Source organism: Piliocolobus tephrosceles, chromosome 1 (assembly GCF_002776525.5).
Source record: "Piliocolobus tephrosceles isolate RC106 chromosome 1, ASM277652v3, whole genome shotgun sequence".
NCBI classification, from domain to species: Eukaryota; Metazoa; Chordata; class Mammalia; order Primates; family Cercopithecidae; genus Piliocolobus; species Piliocolobus tephrosceles.
The window spans coordinates 98,584,067-98,601,748 of record NC_045434.1 but is presented as its reverse complement, the minus strand read 5'-3'; the positions used below and the strand labels follow the sequence as shown (position 1 = coordinate 98,601,748).

The 17,682-nt window shown below is 49.3% G+C and overlaps 1 protein-coding gene across 7 annotated transcripts in view; it reads left to right on the top strand.

The window, feature by feature from the left end:
* Window positions 1–17,303, top strand: part of ARHGAP30 (Rho GTPase activating protein 30) — a 21,613-nt gene extending 4,310 nt beyond the window's left edge. The window contains exons 2-12 of one of the 7 annotated variants that reach the window (XM_023214272.1): window positions 4,251–4,353; window positions 7,667–7,811; window positions 9,348–9,430; window positions 9,581–9,688; window positions 10,657–10,784; window positions 11,246–11,417; window positions 11,500–11,603; window positions 11,680–11,757; window positions 12,254–12,655; window positions 14,580–14,848; window positions 14,938–17,303. In XM_023214272.1, the coding sequence (XP_023070040.1) occupies window positions 4,251–4,353; window positions 7,667–7,811; window positions 9,348–9,430; window positions 9,581–9,688; window positions 10,657–10,784; window positions 11,246–11,417; window positions 11,500–11,603; window positions 11,680–11,757; window positions 12,254–12,655; window positions 14,580–14,848; window positions 14,938–16,557 (3,212 nt within the window). In that variant the 3' untranslated portion in view covers window positions 16,558–17,303. The remainder of the gene's footprint in view (window positions 1–4,250; window positions 4,354–7,666; window positions 7,812–9,347; window positions 9,431–9,580; window positions 9,689–10,656; window positions 10,785–11,245; window positions 11,418–11,499; window positions 11,604–11,679; window positions 11,758–12,253; window positions 12,656–14,579; window positions 14,849–14,937) is intronic. The other 6 variants (XM_023214275.1, XM_023214274.1, XM_023214273.2 and 3 more) reach the window with 6 other exon arrangements.
* The last annotated feature ends 379 nt before the right edge of the window (window positions 17,304–17,682 follow it).

Below are 17,682 nucleotides of genomic sequence, written 5' to 3'. Positions count from 1 at the left end.
TCTTTTCCCCTTCCCCCTCCCCTCCCCTCCCCTTCCCTTCCCCTTCCCTCCCCTCCCTCCTTCCTTCTTGTCTTACTCTGTTGACCAGGCTGGTGTACAACGGTGCCATCATCACTCACTGCAGTCTCAAACTCCTGGGCTCAAGCAATACTCCTGCTTTAGCCTCCTGAGTAGCTGGGACTACAGGTGTTAGCCACCCTGCTCATTTTTTATTTTTTGTAGAGATGAGGTCTTGCTATGTTACCCAAGCTGGTCTTGAACTCCTGGCCTCAAGTGATCCACCTGCCTTGGCCTCCCAAACTGTTGGGATTACAGGCATGAGCTGCCATGCCAAACACAGCTTTTTCTGACACTGATATGTGAGACACATTTCTCTGATGAGTCCTAATTAATAGGACCCAATATTATTTCATTGGCAATATTCTCCATTAATTCTCCAAGGGACGTTATTGATTCTCATAATTGATTAATTCACTGAGTCATTTAACAAACATTTATTGAGCAACTGTTCTGTTTCAACATTGTGCTAGATGCTAGGAGGATGTTATTATATGTCAGGAGGTATAAATATAAAATAAACCAATCGTAACAAACTGCAAGAAGTGCTATAATACAAACATGAACAGCTGGGTGCGGTGGCTCATGTCTGTAATCCCAGCACTTTGGGAGGCCGAGGCGGGCAGATCACCTGAGGTTGGGGGTTCGAGACAGGAGAAACCCCGTCTCTACTAAAAATACAAAATTAGCCGGGCATGGTGGCACATGCCTGTAATCCCAGCTACTAGGGAGGCTGAGGCAGGAAAATCGCTTGAACCTCGGAGGCAAAGGTTGCGGTGAGCCGAGATTGCGCCATTGTACTCCAGCCTGGGCAACAAGAGTGAAATTCCATCTCAAAACAAAAACAAAAACAAAAACAAAAACATGAGCAAAGACTGTGGTGAATTATAATATAGATATAAGAAAAAGGTTTAGAATTGGAGGTTATGTTTAAGATGTGCTTTTTTTTTTTTTTTTTTTGAGACGGAGTCTCACTCTGTCACCTAGGCTGGAGTGCAGTGGTCTAATCTCAGCTCACTGCAACCACTACCTCCCAGGTTCAAGCAATTCTCCTGCCTCAGCCACCCAAGTAGCTGGGACTACAGATGCATGCCACCACACCAGGCTAATTTTTGTATTTTTATTACAGATGGGGTTTTGCCATGTTGGCCAGGCTGGTCTCAAACTTTAGACCTCAAGTGATCTGCCCACCTTGGTCTACCAAAGTGCTGGGATTACAGGTGTCAGCCACCGCACCTGGCCCAAGATGTGTTTTAAGGAATGCATAGAAGTTCACCAGGCAGAGTCATAGGGAGGGTAATTCCAGGCAAAGGAATAATATGAGTAATGGTACCAAGGCTTGTTAATGGACTCACAAAGGGCTGCATCATAGGATTTGTGAAGGAATTGTCTAGAGCTGTGGCTGAAATGGTATCTGGACCTGGTTTGTGAAGGGTCTTATATACCAGGCTGAGGAGTTTATATTTTATTTTATATCTGTAAGGTAAGCAATGGGGATTAATGTGGGGCAGAGTGGGTTGTATGCGAGGCAAAGGATCTAAAGTAGGAAAGTGCTTTGGAAAGATAACTACATGGCCTTGTGGAGATGGATTTCAACACATGGTTTTTGTTGTTGTTGTTGTTGTTGTTGTTTTTTTTGAGATGGAGTCTTGCTCTGTCGCCTGGCTGGAGTGCAGTGGCCAAATCTCAGCTCACTGCAAGCTCCGCCTCCCGGGTTTACGCCATTCTCCTGCCTCAGCCTCCGGAGTAGCTGGGACTACAGGCGCCCGCTACCTTGCCTGGCTAGTTTTTTGTATTTTTAGTAGAGACGAAGTTTCACCGTGTTAGCCAGGATGGTCTCGATCTCCTGACCTCGTGATCCGCCAGTCTCGGCCTCCCAAAGTGCTGGGATTACAAGCTTGAGCCACTGCGCCCGGCCTGTTGTTGTTTTTAAAGACTGAGTCTTGCTTTGTCATTAAAGCTGGAGTACAGCAGCACAATCTCGGCTCATTGCAACCTCCATCTCCTGGGTTCAAGCAATTCTCCTGCCTCAGCCTTCCAAGTAGCTGGAATTACAGGTGTGCGCTGCCACACCCGGCTAATTTTTGTATTTTTAGTAGAGACGGGGTTTCACCATGTTGGCTAGGCTGGTCTCAAACTTGTGACCTCATGTGATCCACCCACTTTGGCCTCCCAAAGTGCTGGGATTACAGGTGTGAACCACCGCGCCTGATCTGGTTTTTGACGATCTATCATGTATAAGACACCATGTCAGATAATATAAGGAATAACAAGATGGATCACACTTACATTTTGTCCTTAAGAAGCTTACAGTCTAGTAACAGGAGGGGGCCCAGGGTTGGGAAAGATAGTACAGGTTTTTGCACCCTTGATTAGAGTCCTGCCTCTAGCAAGTGATTCTCCTGCCTTAGCACTCTGTGCTTCTTTGATCCTCAGTTTTCTTATCTGTAAAATGGGGACTAGAACATCTAATTTTTAAAGGTTTTTTTTTTTTTTTCAGATATTCTTGTATTTGATTGTCAAAGGTCTGTCATCCAGAATATCTAATTTTTTTTGTTTTTTTGAGATGGAGTCTGGCTCTGTTGCCCAAGCTGGAGTGCAGTGGCCAGATCTCGGCTCACTGCAAGCTTCCCCTCCCGGGTTTATGCCATTCTCCTGCCTCAGCCTCCGGAGTAGCTGGGACTACAGGCGCCCGCCACCTCGCCCGGCTAGGTTTTTTTTTCGTATTTTTTAGTAGAGACGGGGTTTCACCGTGTTAGCCAGGATGGTCTCGATCTCCTGACCTCGTGATCCGCCCATCTCGGCCTCCCAAAGTGCTGGGATTACAGGCTTGAGCCACCGCACCCGGCCCCCAGAGTATCTAATTTTTAAGATAAAATGATAGAACATATATAAAGCAGGTCAGGCGCAGTGGCTCACACCTGTAATCCCAGCACTTTGGGAGGCTGACGTGGGAGAAATATGAGATCAGACCAGCCTGGCCAACATGGTGAAACCCCGTCTCTACTAAAAATATAAAAAAATTACCTGGACATAGTGGTGGGTGCCTGTAATTCCAGCTACTCGAGAGGCTGAGGCAGGAGAATCGCTTGAACTCGGGAGGTGGAGATTGCAGTAAGCAAAGATCATGCCATTGCACTCCAGTCTGGGCAACAGAGTGAGACTCCGTTTCAAAAAAAAAAAAAAAAAAGTCCTTGACTCTGACTCTGCCCCCCTCCACCAACCAGATTATTGCCTCTTTAAAAATAACTAGTAATTACAGACAAGTTTCTTTCTTTTCTTTTCTTTTTTTTTTTTTTTTTGAGATGGAGTTTCGCTCTTGTTGCCCAGATTAGAGTGCAGTGGCATGATCTCGGCTCACTGAAACCTCCACCTCTCGGTTCAAGTGATTCTCCTGCCTCAGCTCCCAAGTAGCTGGGATTACATGCATGTGCCACCATGCCCAGGTAGTTTTTGTGTTTTTATTAGAGATGGAGTTTCACCATGTTGGTCAGGCTGGTCTCAAACTCCTGACCTCAGGTGATCCACCCACCTCAGCCTCCCAAAGTGTTGGAATTACAGGCATGAGCCACCACACATGGCCCAAGAAAGACAAACTTCTTTCTTTCTTTCTTTCTTTTTTCTTGAGACAGGATCTCACTCTGTCACCCAGCAGGCCAGAGTGTGGCTTCCTGCAGCCCTTGCCTGCTGGGCTCAGGTGATCCTCCCATGTCAGCCTCCTGAGTAGCTAGAACTACAGGCATGCACCACCACACCCCATTCATGTTTGTATTTTTTGTAGAGACAGAGTTTCCGCATGTTACGCAGGCTGGTCTTGAACTCCTGGGCTCAAGCAATTCACCCGCCTTGGCCTCTCAAAGTGCTGGGCTTACAGGCGTGAGCCACTGAGCCCAGCCTGACAAATTTCACTTTAACAAAGGCAGAACTTTCTAACAAAGGGCTGATTGGGTAGTTTGGAGAGGCAGTGACCTCCCAGGACCTTTAGGACCCACTAAGCAGAGGTACTGTAGAGGGGTTGGCAGGTTGAAGTTGGTGACCTGTAAGAATCTTTCTGATGAGTTTTTATTCCATGAGCTTTACCCATGGTCTCCCCAAATTCCCTTCTCTGAGAAATTCCATTTCTCAGACCCAGTGCAGTCTCTGACCACTCAGATTTTTTGATTTCTGTGTCTCTGCCCCATCTGTGTCCCCAGTGCCCCAGGTGCTAAAGAGCTGTGCAGAATTTGTGGAGGAGTATGGAGTGGTGGATGGGATCTACCGCCTCTCAGGGGTCTCCTCCAACATCCAGAAGCTTCGGTGAGTCAAACAGAGCGGGAGGGCTCTGTGACCAGGAGGCCAGGGAGCCAGAAGGTCATAGTAAGAGTTGCTGAGGACAGCAGAGACGGGGAGTGAGAGGCAGTGGGGAGAAGGAAACACAGATGCTAGGTAAGGTCCCAGGGAGGTGCTCTAACAACTCCTTGGGAAAGGTGAAGACAATGGTCCCTCCCCCAACTTAGCACACACACACACACACACACACAAACTCCTCTCTCACATACACCATTCCCACACACACACACCCAACTTAAACAAACAAAAAAACAACTTAGGCTGGGCACAGTGGCTCATGCCTATAATCTCAGCACTCTGGGAGGCTGAGGTGTGTGGATCACCTGAGGTAAGGAGTTCAAGACCAGCCTGGCCAACATGGCAAAACCCTGTCTCTACTAAAAATACAAAAATTAGCTGGGTGTGTTGGCACACACCTGTAATTCCAGCTACTTGGGAGGCTGAGGCAGGAGAATTGCTCCAACCCAGGAGGCAGAGGTTGCAGTGAGTCAAGATTGCACCACTGCACTCCAGCCTGGGTGACAGAGTGAGACTCTGTTTCACAACAAAAAACAAAAAAACTTAGATGCAATTTACATATCACAAAATTCACCATTTAAAAATGTATAATTCAGTTGTTTTTAGTGTATTCACATACTAGTCACATAGTATATTTACTTTAGGTAGTGATGAAGTACAATAATCATCACGATCTAATTCCAGGACATTTCTTACTTTTTTTTTTGAAATAGAGTCTCACTCTGTTGCCCAGGCTGGAGTGCAGTGGCACAATCTTGGCTCATTGCAACCTCTGTCTGCTGGGTTCAAGTGATTCTCTTGCCTTAGCCTCCTGAGTAGCTGGGACTACACCACCATGGGTGCACACCACCATGCCTGGCTAATTTTTGTATTTTTAGTAGAAATGGGGTTTCACTATGTTGGCCAGGCTGGTCTTAATTATTTTTTTTCAATTTTTTTCAATTTTTTTTTTTTTTTTTTTTTTAAGACAGAGTCTTCCTCTGTTGCCCAGGCTGGAGTGTAGTGTCATGATCTTGGCTCACTGCAGCCTCTGCCTCCGGGGTTCAAGTGATTTTCTCCTGCCTCAGCCTCCCAAGTAACTGGGACTACAGGCATGCACCACCACACCCAGCTAATTTTTGTATCTTTATTAGAGACGGGGTTTCACTCTGTTAGCCAGGCTGCTCTTGAACTCCTGATCTCAAGTGATCTGCCTGCCTTAGCCTCCCAAAGTGCTAGGATTACAGGCATGAGCCACCACGCCCTGGCCTGTGTATTTGTGTGTGTGTGTGTGTGTGTGTGTGATGAAGTCTTGTGCTGCTGCCCAGGCTGTAGTGCAGTGGTGAGACCTTGGCTTACTGCCGCCTCTGCCTCCTGGGTTCAAGCAATTCTCCTGCTTCAGCCTCCTGAGTAGCTGGGATTACAGGCACATGTCACCACGCCCAGTTAACTTTTTTTTTTTTTTTTTTGAGATGGAGTTTCACTCTTGTTGCCCAGGCTGGAGTGCAGTGGCGCAATTCTGGCTCACCACAACCTCCACCTTGCTGGTTCAAGCGATTCTCCTGCCTCAGGCTCCTGAATAGCTGGGATTACAGGCAAGCGCCACCATGCCTGGCTAATTTTGCATTTTTAGTAGGGACAGGGTTTCTCTATGTTGGTCAGGATGGTCTCAAACTCTCGACCTCAGGTGATCCACCTGGCTCGGCCTCCCAAAGTGTTGGGATTACAGGCATGAGCCACCGCACCTGGCCTACCTTTTTTTATTATAGCCATCCCTGTAAATGTAAACTGATATTTCAATGTGATTTATATTTGAGTTACTTTTGTTATTTTTCTTTTCTTTTTCTGAGACTAGGTCTCACTCTGTCACCCGAGCTAGAGTGCAGTGGCATGGTCATGGCTCACTGCAACCTCTACCTCCTAGGCTCAAGCGATCCTCCTACCTCAGCCTTCTGAGTAGTTGGGATTACAGGCATGAGCCACCTCCTCGGCCTATATTTGCATTTCTGTAATAGGTACTGATGTTGAACATCTTTTCCTGTGCTTATTGTCTACTTGCATATCTTCTTTGGAGCAGTAGCAGTGTTTTTTCAAATCTTTTGCCCATTTTTCCCCCTTTCCTATGGTGCCAACTTTGCCTGTTTAAAAATTTGGCTTATTTGTTTAGCCGGGCATGGTGGTGGCTGCCTGTAGTTCCAGCTACTCAGGAGGCTGAGGCAGGAAAATCGCTTGAACCTGGGAGGCAGAGGCTGCAGTGAGCTGAGATCGTGCCACTGCACTCCAGTCTGGATGACAGAGTAAGACTCTGTCTCAAAAAAAAAAAAAAAAAAAAAAAAAAAAATTAGCTTATTTGTCTTTCTAATCATTGAATTACGAGAGTTCTTTATATGTTACAAATACTAGACCCTCGGCCGGGCGCGGTGGCTCAAGCCTGTAATCCCAGCACTTTGGGAGGCCGAGACGGGTGGATCACGAGGTCAGGAGATCGAGACCATCCTGGCTAACACGGTGAAACCCCGTCTCCACTAAAAATACAAAAACTAGCTGGGGCGAGGTGGCGGGCGCCTGTAGTCTCAGCTACTCGGGAGGCTGAGGCAGGAGAATGGCGTAAATCCGGGAGGCGGAGCTTGCAGTGAGCTGAGATCTGGCCACTGCACTCCAGTCCGGGCGACAGAGCAAGACTCCGCCTCAAAAAAAAAAAAAAAAAAAAAAAATACTAGACCCTCAATGAGATATATTGTTTGCAAATATTACTCCCATTTTGTGGGTTGTCTTCACTTTTTTAATAGTTACTTTTGACTACAAATGTTTTTAATTTTGATGTTGAATGTATCCATTTTTTTGTTTGCTTGTGCTTTTAGTGTCATATCTAAGAAACTGTTGCCTAATCCTAGGACATAAAGATTTACACTTATGTTTCTTTCTAAGAGTTATACCCACCCATTTTTACACGTACCCAGTGGCACAGATTTAGGACCATACCCTATTGACTCTTACATACCCTTGCATTGTTACATATATCTACAGCTACATCCCTAACATATCCCTGTTCATGCATCCATCCACTTACCTGTACATGTACCCATCTTCACGTTCATATCTACGTGTCAACATATGCAATACCTTATACTTACTGGCTTATACGTGTACGTGTCCCAACATTCTCCTTCCAAGTCCCACACATGTTGACCGATGACCGTGCCAGGACCCATCTCTACAGGGACCCACCTCTCCCCACATCACCCCAACCCCTACCACTCCTGACCACACTGTGCCTCCCCAGGCAGGAATTTGAGTCAGAGCGGAAGCCAGACCTGCGTCGGGATGTTTACCTCCAGGACATTCACTGCGTCTCCTCCCTGTGCAAGGCCTATTTCAGAGAACTGCCGGATCCCCTGCTCACTTACCGGCTGTATGACAAGTTTGCTGTGAGTTGAAAGGCAGGGGGGTGCAAGACAGGGCTTAGGGGTGGACAGCCTGGTTTTGACATCCCAGGTGTGCCACATACCCGCCAGAGTCCCAGCGATCCTGAATGAAAGAGACCACAGAAAAACTTACTGGGGAAAAGACCCCACCTCCCCAAATCTCCTAGCCCCTATTACCTTTGTCCTGCCCCATCCCTCTTCTCTTCACTCTCCGTCTGCTATGTCCTTCTTTCTCCTAAGGCCTGCAGATTGCACACAGCACAGTGGTGAGACTTGGGGAGGCAGAGGCCAGATTGTTGTAGCTGGAAGGGCCTTGGAAAGCACATAGACCAGAGCTTCCCTACACTTAAGAGAATGAGAATACTTTGTAGAAGTCAAATTTTTTCAAGGATGTCTCTCCATTCACTGTAATTGTGTGTTGAACATCTTTGATCTTTTTCTTTTTTCTTTTTTTTTTTGTTTTGAGATGGAGTCTCACTCTGTCACCCAGGCTGGAGTATAGTGGTGCAATCTTGGCTCACTGCAACCTTCGCCTCCCAGGTTCAAGTGATTCTCCTGCCTCAGCCTCCTGAGTAGCTGTTGAGCCTGCCACGATGCCTGGCTAATTTTTTGTATTTTTGGTAGAGACAGGGTTTCACCATGTTGGCCAGGCTGGTCTTAAATCCCTGACCACAGGTGATTCACTCTCCTTGGCCTCCCAAAGTGCTGGGATTACAGGCGTGAGCCACTGCACCCGGCCTGTTTTTTGTTTTTTGAGACAGGGTCTCCTGTCACCCAGGCTGGAGTGCAGTGGTGTGATCACAGCTCACTGCAGCCTCGATCTCCCAGGCTCAAGTGATCCTTCTACCTCAGCCTCCTGAGTAGATGGGACTACAGGTGTGTACCACCATGCCTAGCTGATTTTTAAAATTTTTAGTAGAGACAAGGTCTTGCTGTGTTGCCCAGACTTGTCTCAAGCTCCTGAGCTTAAGAAATCCTCCCAACTCAGCTCCCAACGTGCTGGGGTTATAGGTGTGAGCCACTGTGCCCAGCCTGAACATCTTTTCAGTGTGAAAACACATGAAAAATATGCTATTTTGAATTGAGTAACACTTTAAAAATAAGTTGCACTTTATTGAGCACAGCAGCACTGAGAGACCCTAAATGCTAGCAGCACCCTGCTCAGTCCACACTGGCTAGGTTGGGGTGGGAGATGGCTTTCCTGGACACACTGAAACAACTCGGTGGTCCCTGGGGCACCCATAGGGTGGCACCACTGAAGTATCCCAGTACCAGAGCTCTACGGATGGAGGATGATAAGGCAGTGAGTTGCCAAGTTCACAAAAGCTATTAAGTGTCATAACCAAAATTCAGCTGCCATCTTTGTGGACCCCAAATTCTGAGCTCTCTCTACCATGTCAGTGCACCACAGATGATGTAGGATGGGGTAGCACAGAGTCCTGTGCTCATTGTTCCTTAGAACTTGGTTAGGAGCTCTGGGGAGTAAGCAGGGGCATTGCTGGGTCGCTGATTCCTGCTTATTGCACCCTTCTCAATCAGGAGGCTGTAGGAGTGCAACTGGAACCTGAGCGCTTGGTCAAGATCCTAGAGGTGCTTCGAGAACTCCCTGTCCCAAACTACAGGTATGTGGCACTCCACATCCGTCCAGCAACCTGAGACAACTCATTCACTCTCTGCCTGGAGCCTTAACTGGGTCCTACTGACTCCCACGTCCCAGCCCTAATGCCTGCCCTGTGCATTCCCTGTGTGATCCCTGCCCCCGCTTTCTGCAGGACCCTGGAGTTCCTCATGAGGCACTTGGTGCACATGGCTTCATTCAGTGCCCAGACCAACATGCATGCTCGCAACCTGGCCATAGTGTGGGCTCCCAACCTGCTGAGGTAGGTGCCTGTGTGAGCAGTGTATGGGGATCCTGTGAGGCACTGGCCTCTGGGAGGCTGCTCCCAGGATGAGGTGTGACTGTATGGGCACACTGGAGAAGGATGTGGGGCTCACGAAGCCCAGTGAGAAAAGGAGGTTCAAGATTATGTTGGGTCGGATGGGCACCATCCATTTTAGTCCCTTCTCTGTGATCAAATAAAGTCCCTAAAAGGCAGGACTTTTGTGTTTTCCTACAGTGTGTCACTGAGCTCAGGGACTGGAACATAATAGTTCCATGTCAATTTTTTTGTTTGTTTTTGAGATAGAGTCTTGCTCTGTCGCCCAGGCTGGAGAGCAGCAGCGCGATCTCAGCTCACTGCAAACTCTGCTTCCCAGGTTCAAGTGATTCTTGTGCCTCAGCCTCCTGGGTAGCTGGGATTATAGGCATAAGCCACCATGCCTGGCTAATTTTTGTATTTTTAGTAGAGAGACAGGGTTTCACTTGATCTTGAACTCCTGACCTCAAGTGATCCACCCACCTCCTCCCTGTGCAAGTGCTAGGATTACACGTGTGAGCCACTGTGCCCGGTCTCAGGCCAAATGTTTGTTGAGCAAAACGTCTTGCAGTCTGTTGGCTGCACTCACTGTGCATATCGCTCACTGTGGTCCAAGACAGATTATGAGAAGTCCTGTAATTCACTATAAAATTCATTATAAACTAGACACCCTGCTATGCAAAGGAAATAGAGATTAATCCTGAGGAGGGGTCCAAGAAGGCTTCCTTCCCGGAAGTCTTCAAGTGGCATTTGAGAATTGGAAGGATAATGCATGCAATTTAAGAGGTAGAGATGGAGTTAAGGTCATTCGAGAGAGACAGAGAGAGAGGAGAGGGGGAGAGAGAGAGAGAGAGAATAAGGTATTTTCAGGGAGAATCTGGATTGGGAAGTTTGGTGGGGCTGAGGGGGAGAATAACTCCACATCTCCACAGGTCTAAGGACATAGAGGCCTCAGGCTTCAATGGGACAGCGGCCTTCATGGAGGTGCGGGTGCAATCCATCGTCGTGGAGTTCATCCTCACACACGTGGACCAGCTCTTTGGGGGTGCTGCCCTCTCTGGTCAGTGTCCTTCCTGCCCTCCACATATGCCACTGTCTGGGGAGTCAAGTCAGTTATAGACAGCCTTGCAGATCACCTGGTTCAGTTGATTCTCATACAGGGATGTTGGTAGCGGTCACACGGAGACAACCCTGGGGAGATAATGGTGCAGTCAGGACTTGAGAAGACCTCTTCTGCTGTCAGTCTAGGGCATAGCTTGACCTCTGAGTCACCATCCTGGCTCCCAAGGCTAGTGATTGCTCATACCCACCCCCAGCCCACCAGGCCAACGTCCTGGGATCTCCTGGCCCTCTTTGTCCCTGAGAGCACTCTTTTGAGGTGATGGACATGGAGGTACTGTCTTTAGGGGCTTCTGAATGTATCCCTAACCTGGTAGTTGGTGAGGGGTGATGAAGGACTGGGTGCCTGAGGTCCCTCTCTTGGCTCTGTTCCTGGCTAGTCAATTCCTTTTCTTTTCCCAGGTGGTGAGGTGGAGAGTGGATGGCGATCACTTCCAGGGACCCGGGCATCAGGCAGCCCTGAGGACCTTATGCCCAGACCCCCGCCTTATCACCTGCCTAGCATCCTGCAGGCTGGTGATGGACCCCCACAGATGCGGCCCTACCACACTATCATTGAGATTGCAGAGCACAAGTAAGGCCTCCTTCCTGGGCCTTCCTCCCCAGCTCTAACCATCGTGTTCCAACCTCCAATTATGCCCCTCCATTCTTTGTAGGAGGAAGGGGTCTCTGAAGGTCAGGAAGTGGAGATCTATCTTCAATTTAGGTCGCTCTGGCCATGAGACTAAGCGTAAACTTCCACGGGGGGCTGAGGACAGGGGTAAGTCTGGGGAGATGGGGGGAGCTCTACTGAGGGTGCACAAGGCCCTGGCTCTACCCACATCCCTGTCTTACAGAGGACAAATCCAACAAGGGGACACTGCGGCCAGCCAAAAGCATGGACTCACTGAGTGCTGCGGCTGGGGCCAGTGATGGTGAGTATAGGGGTGCATTTCTGTGTGTGTATGTGTGTGTGCTATGTGACCAGCATGGGCTTGTGTGTGCATGTGAACATGCAGCCAACTGTGTTCAATCATTTCGAAAAATATTTAATGAGTGCCTATTACATACCAGTCACATTGTAAACATGTTTGTTGATGAGTGTTCATATGGGAAGGGACAGCATGTGTGTGTGGTGATGGTGGTGCTGGTGGTGATGGTGATGGTGGTGGTGGTGGTGATGACGGCCAGTGACTGTATCTGCAGGGAAAGAAGGGAGTTTCCTAGGTATGTGAAGGTGAGGTGATCTTTGACCTACTGGCTGGGTGAAAAGTTTGCAGTAGTGATCAAAAGAAGCTGGGCCTGGTGCCTTCCAGGCTGTCCTTTCTCTCAGGCCTGAGAAAGCAGAGAGCATTCTCCAGAGCCTTCTTGAGATGTCTAGGTCCCTGGAGCTTAGGCCATTGCCTACCTGGCCCTCTTTTTCCTCCACAGAGCCAGAGGGGCTGGTGGGGCCCAGCAGTCCCCGGCCAAGCCCATTGCTGCCTGAGAGCTTGGAGAACGATTCTATAGAGGCAGCAGAGGGTGAACAGGAGCCTGAGGCAGAAGCACTGGGTGGCACAAACTCTGAACCAGGCACACCACGAGCTGGGCGGTCAGCCATCCGGTCTGGGGGCAGCAGCCGTGCAGAGCGCTGCGCTGGTGTCCACATCTCAGACCCTTACAATGTCAACCTCCCACTACACATCACCTCTATCCTCAATGTGCCCCCGAACATCATCTCTAACGTTTCCTTGGCCAGGCTCACCCGTGGCCTTGAGTGCCCTGCTCTACAGCACCGGCCAAGCCCTGCCTCTGGCCCTGGCCCTGGTCCTGGCCTTGGCCCTGGCCCCCCAGGTGAGGAACCATTGATTGATCAAGACTGGGAAAGAGGACTAGAACTCTAGGCTGAAGCTCTGATGCTGGAAGATCCACCCTAGGAAGGGCAGAGGCCTCAGCCCTTGGGCTTTGGGGTGGTTACCTTCAGCTGCCTCCCTAGATTCAGGATTGGGGAAATTCAGTAATATTATCAGGTTATGTGAAATCTATGGAGAGGAGATCTCTAGCAGCCTTCAGAACATTGATGTACCCAAGAACAGGGGCTTGTGTGAGAAACATACAGCAGGGATTACTAAAGACAAATGTGGGAATACATAATAGATGGATGGGTAATAACAACAGTAACATCAATACTATCAGCTAACATTTATCAAGAGTTTATTAGGCTGGGCGCGGTGGCTCAAGCCTGTAATTCCAGCACTTTGGGAGGCCAAGGCGGGCAGATCACGAGGTCAGGAGATCGAGACCATCCTGGCTAACACGGTGAAACCCTGTCTCTACTAAAAATACAGAAAAATTAGCCGGGTGTGGTGGCAGGCACCTGTAGTCCCAGCTACTCGGGAGGCTGAGGCAGGAGAATGGCGTGAACCCAGGAGGTGGAGCTTGCAGTGAGCCAAGATCCGGCCACTGCACTCCAGCCTGGGTGACAGAGCAAGACTCTGTCTCAAAGAAAAACAAAAACAAAAACAAAAAAAGTTTATTATGTACTGGCTGGGCACGGTGGCTCATGCCTGTAATCCCAGCAGTTTGCAAGGCCTAGGCAGGTGGATCACCTGAGGTCAGGAGTTGGAGACTAGCCTGCCCAACACGATGAAACCCCATCTCTACTAAAAATGCAAAATATTGGCTAGATGTGGTGGCAGGCACCTGTGGTCCCAGCTCCTTGGGAGGCTGAGGCAGAAGAATCGCTTGTACTCGGGAGGCAGAGGTTGCAGTGAGCTGAGATCACACCACTGCACTCGCGCCTGGGTGACAAGAGCAAAACTCTGTCTCAAAGGAAAAAAAAAAAAGAGTTTATTAAGTACCAAGTGCTAGGCTGGGCACGGTGGCTCACGCCTGTAATCCCAGCACTTTGGGGGGCTGAGACGGGTGGATCACTGGAGGTCAGGAGTTCAAGACCAGCCTGGCCAACATGGTGAAACCCTGTCTCTATTAAAAAAAATACAAAAAAAAGTAGCCGGGCGTGTGTGGTAAGGCATGCCTGTAATTCCAGACTCAGGAGGCTGAGGCAGGAGAACTGCTTGAACCCAGGAGGTGGAGGTTGCAGTGAGCTGAGATTGTGCCACTGCACTGCAGGCTGGGAGACATAGTAAGACTCCAACTTAAAAAAAAAAAAAAAAGTTCCAAGTGCTATGATTGCAGGAATTAGCTTGTTTCATTTTCTCATAATCTTATGACACAGGTATTGTTATCCTTAAGTTACAGCAGTGGAAACTGAGACTTAGGTTAATCAATTTGCTATTTATTTAGGTAGAAGTAGCAGAGCTAGGATCTAATCCTTGCTCTGCCTTCTGTTCCTGAAGTGTCACGCATGAGAAGTCCTGAGGCAGGATAGGATAGTGGGTAAGAACATGGGCTATAGAGTTAAGCAGACTTGGGTTCAAATTTTGGCTGTACTGCTTATTGGTTACATGACCTTAGACAAATTGCTTAATTTCTCTGAGCCTCAGTTTCCTCGTATGTAAAATGAGGACAATACCCCACATAATAGCTTTGAGGAAAAAATGAGACAATGCATTGTAAAATGTATAGCACAGTGCTTGGCACCTGGTAGGGTCTCAATTAAGGTAGTAAGCCAATACTTAAGGACATTGGTCTGAGACGATCAGTCATTCAGAGTAGCAATGCTAGGAGTGCTGGGCCCCTGCTATATCAATGCTAGGAGGACTCACATTTGGGTCAGGGCTTGACCTTTGTATTCCTGGGACTACTTCTCCCCCAGCAGATGAAAAGTTGGAAGCAAGTCCAGCCTCAAGTCCCCTGGCAGACTCAGGCACAGACGACTTGGCTCCTGCCCTGGAGGATTCCCTGTCCCAGGAGGTGCAGGACTCCTTCTCCTTCCTAGAGGACTCAAGCAGCTCAGAACCTGAGTGGGTGGGGGCAGAGGATGGGGAGGTGGCCCAGGCAGAATCAGCAGGAGCAGCCTTCTCCCCTGGGGAGGACGACCCTGGGATGGGCTACCTGGAGGAGCTCCTGGGAGTTGGGCCTCAGGTAAGGAGAGCCGTGCTGGCTTTGGGGGTGGCATGGAGTCAAGGGTGGACAGGGCCTTCTGGTCCTGAGCCACCATGCTGTGCCTACAGGTGGAGGAGTTCTCTGTGGAGCCGCCCCTGGATGACCTGTCTCTGGATGAGGCACAGTTTGTCTTGGCCCCCAGCTGCTGTTCCCTGGACTCCACTGGCCCCAGGCCTGAAGTTGAGGAGGAAAATGGGGAGGAAGTTTTCCTGAGTGCCTATGATGACCTAAGTCCCCTTCTGGGACCTGAATCTCCAATCTGGGAGGGTGCAGGGAGTCTGGAGGGAGAGGCAGCAGAATGTGGAAGGCAGGCTCCGGGACAGGCTGGGGAAGAGCAGGCATGCTGGGAAGTTGGGGAGGACAAGGAGGCTGAGCCTGGTGGCAGGCTAGACATCAGGGAAGAGGCAGAGGGAAATCCAGAGACCAAGGTGGAGGCTGGAAAGGACAGTGAGGATACAGGGGAGGCTGGGGGAAGGCAAGAGACAAAAGTCAGATTGAGAGAAGGGAGTAGGGAAGAGACAGAGGCCAAGGAAGAGAAGTCCAAAGGTCAGAAGAAGGCTGACAGTATGGAGGCTAAAAGTGTGGAGGAACCAGAAGAGCAGTATACAGATGAGGAGAAAGAAAAAGAAATTGAGAGAGAAGAGGCTGAACAAAGAAAGGAAGCCCAGGTAGAAGCTGAAAGGGACCTAGAGCAAGGGGCCCAGGAAGATCAAGTTGCTGAGGAGAAATGGGAAGTTGTACACAAACAAGAGGCCAAGGGAGTCAGAGAGGATGAGGACAAAGGACAGAGGGGGAAGGGGGACTATGAAGCAAGAAAAGACCAAGGAGATGGTGAAGACAGCAGAAGCCCAGAAGCAGCAACTGAAGGAGGAGCAGGGGAGGTCAGCAAGGAACGGGAGAGTGGGGATGCAGAGGCTGAGGGAGACCAGAGGGCTGAAGGGGACTATTTAGAAGAGGGTACCCTCTCTGAAGGCTCAGGTGTAGAGTCCCTGGAGGTTGACTGTGCCGAAGAGGACAATCCTCACTCTTCTGAGATGGAAGAGGCAGCCCCACAGCCACCCCAGCCAGAGGAGAAGGAGTCTGAGGGGCAGCCCAGTTCAGACGGCTGTCTATGTCCCTGTTCCCTTGGCTTGGGTGGCGTGGGCATGCGTCTAGCTTCTACTCTGGTTCAGGTCCAACAGGTCCGCTCTGTGCCTGTGGTGCCCCCCAAGCCACAGTTTGCCAAGATGCCCAGTGCAATGTGTAGCAAGATTCATGTGGCACCTGCAAATCCAAGCCCGAGGCCTGGCCGGCTTGATTCGACTCCTGGAGAAAGGGCTTGGGGGCCCCGAGCTTCTCGATCCTCTTGGAGGAATGGGGGTAGTCTTTCCTTTGATGCTGCTGTGGCCCTAGCCCGGGACCGCCAAAGGACTGAGGCTCAGGGAGTTCGGCGAACCCAGACCTGTACTGAGGGTGGGGATTACTGCCTCATCCCCAGAAATTCCCCTTGTAGCATGATCTCTGCCCATTCTCCTCGGCCCCTTAGCTGCCTGGAGATCCCACCTGAAGGCGCGGAAGCGTCTGGATCCCGGAGTCGTCTTAGTCTGCCCCCCAGAGAACCCCAGGTTCCTGACACCCTGTTGTCCCCTCAGCGCCGATCGTATGCATTTGAAACACAGGCTAACCCTGAGAAAGGTGAGGGACTGTGATTAGGACCACAGCCCTGGGCAAAGGGGACCAGTAAGTTGTCTTGAATCTCCAGGGTTCCTGACTAGCTGTCTCTTCTGCAGCCTAAGCAGCTGTAGTGCCCAACTCTATAGGCTTTGGCCCTCCAGCTTCTCTGACTGTGGGAGGCATTGCCTTGTCTCAGACACAAAGCACTTCTCTCTTAGGAGATTCCCAAGAAAGTCAACAAGATCTTGTTCCCAGGGAGTGGGTTACTGGCCAAAGGGAACATAAGGTAGGCAGAAAAGTTAAAAGAGTTTCTTAAAGTGAAGACTGGAGAAGTTCCTCCCTTCCTCTGAGCTATGAATCTCTCTTCATGAAAGCCAAAGGTAGAGACGGGGGACAGGGCCAGGTTAGGGCCTTCCATACACAAACACTTCTAGGGTTGCCCATTCCTGTTCTGCTCTTGGACCCTTAGATACCTCCTGTCCTTTTTAGATCCAGATTAAGAGAAATGTCCAGGAAGCTCTTTGAAACCCTCAGCATTTGTTGGAGGGACTGGACTCCTCTCCAGCTCCCCACCCTCTGCCTCCAGTCACCATGTGCAAGAGAGGTCCTGTACAGATGTCTCTGGGCTCTCGTTTTTCCTTTGGAATAACTTCTTCCTATTTCAGGAAAGGGAAATGGTGTCACTCAGGCCCTGGGACTGCTTCTCCAGCCAGGCTGGGGCCATAGGTCCCACTCTAGTGAAGGTCAATGTCTCAGAATAAAAGCTGTATTTTTACACATAGTGTGGAGTCTCATTACTCTTATTAAAGTCTTTGGTGATAGGTATTATATCTTCATATATTTGGCAAAACATTCTTTTTCTTCTTGTTGTTTGGGTGCTCTTCCTCAGTTGTTGTCATGGAGACTAGTGGCTAGAAACTAGAGCTAGGTTCATGGTGGTCACGAAATAAGGAAGAGAAACTTATATTTACATAATGCTCATTATGTGCCAGGAACTGGACTAAGTAGTATCCTGTGCTCATAAAAATCTATGTCCTTTATTTTCTTTAATGCACATAATTCTGGAAGGTTGGTGCTAGTATCTCCAGTTTATAGATGAGGAAACTAAGGCTCAATTAAGTCAAAATGTTTGCCAACGGTCTCAGAGGTAAGAAGTGGCA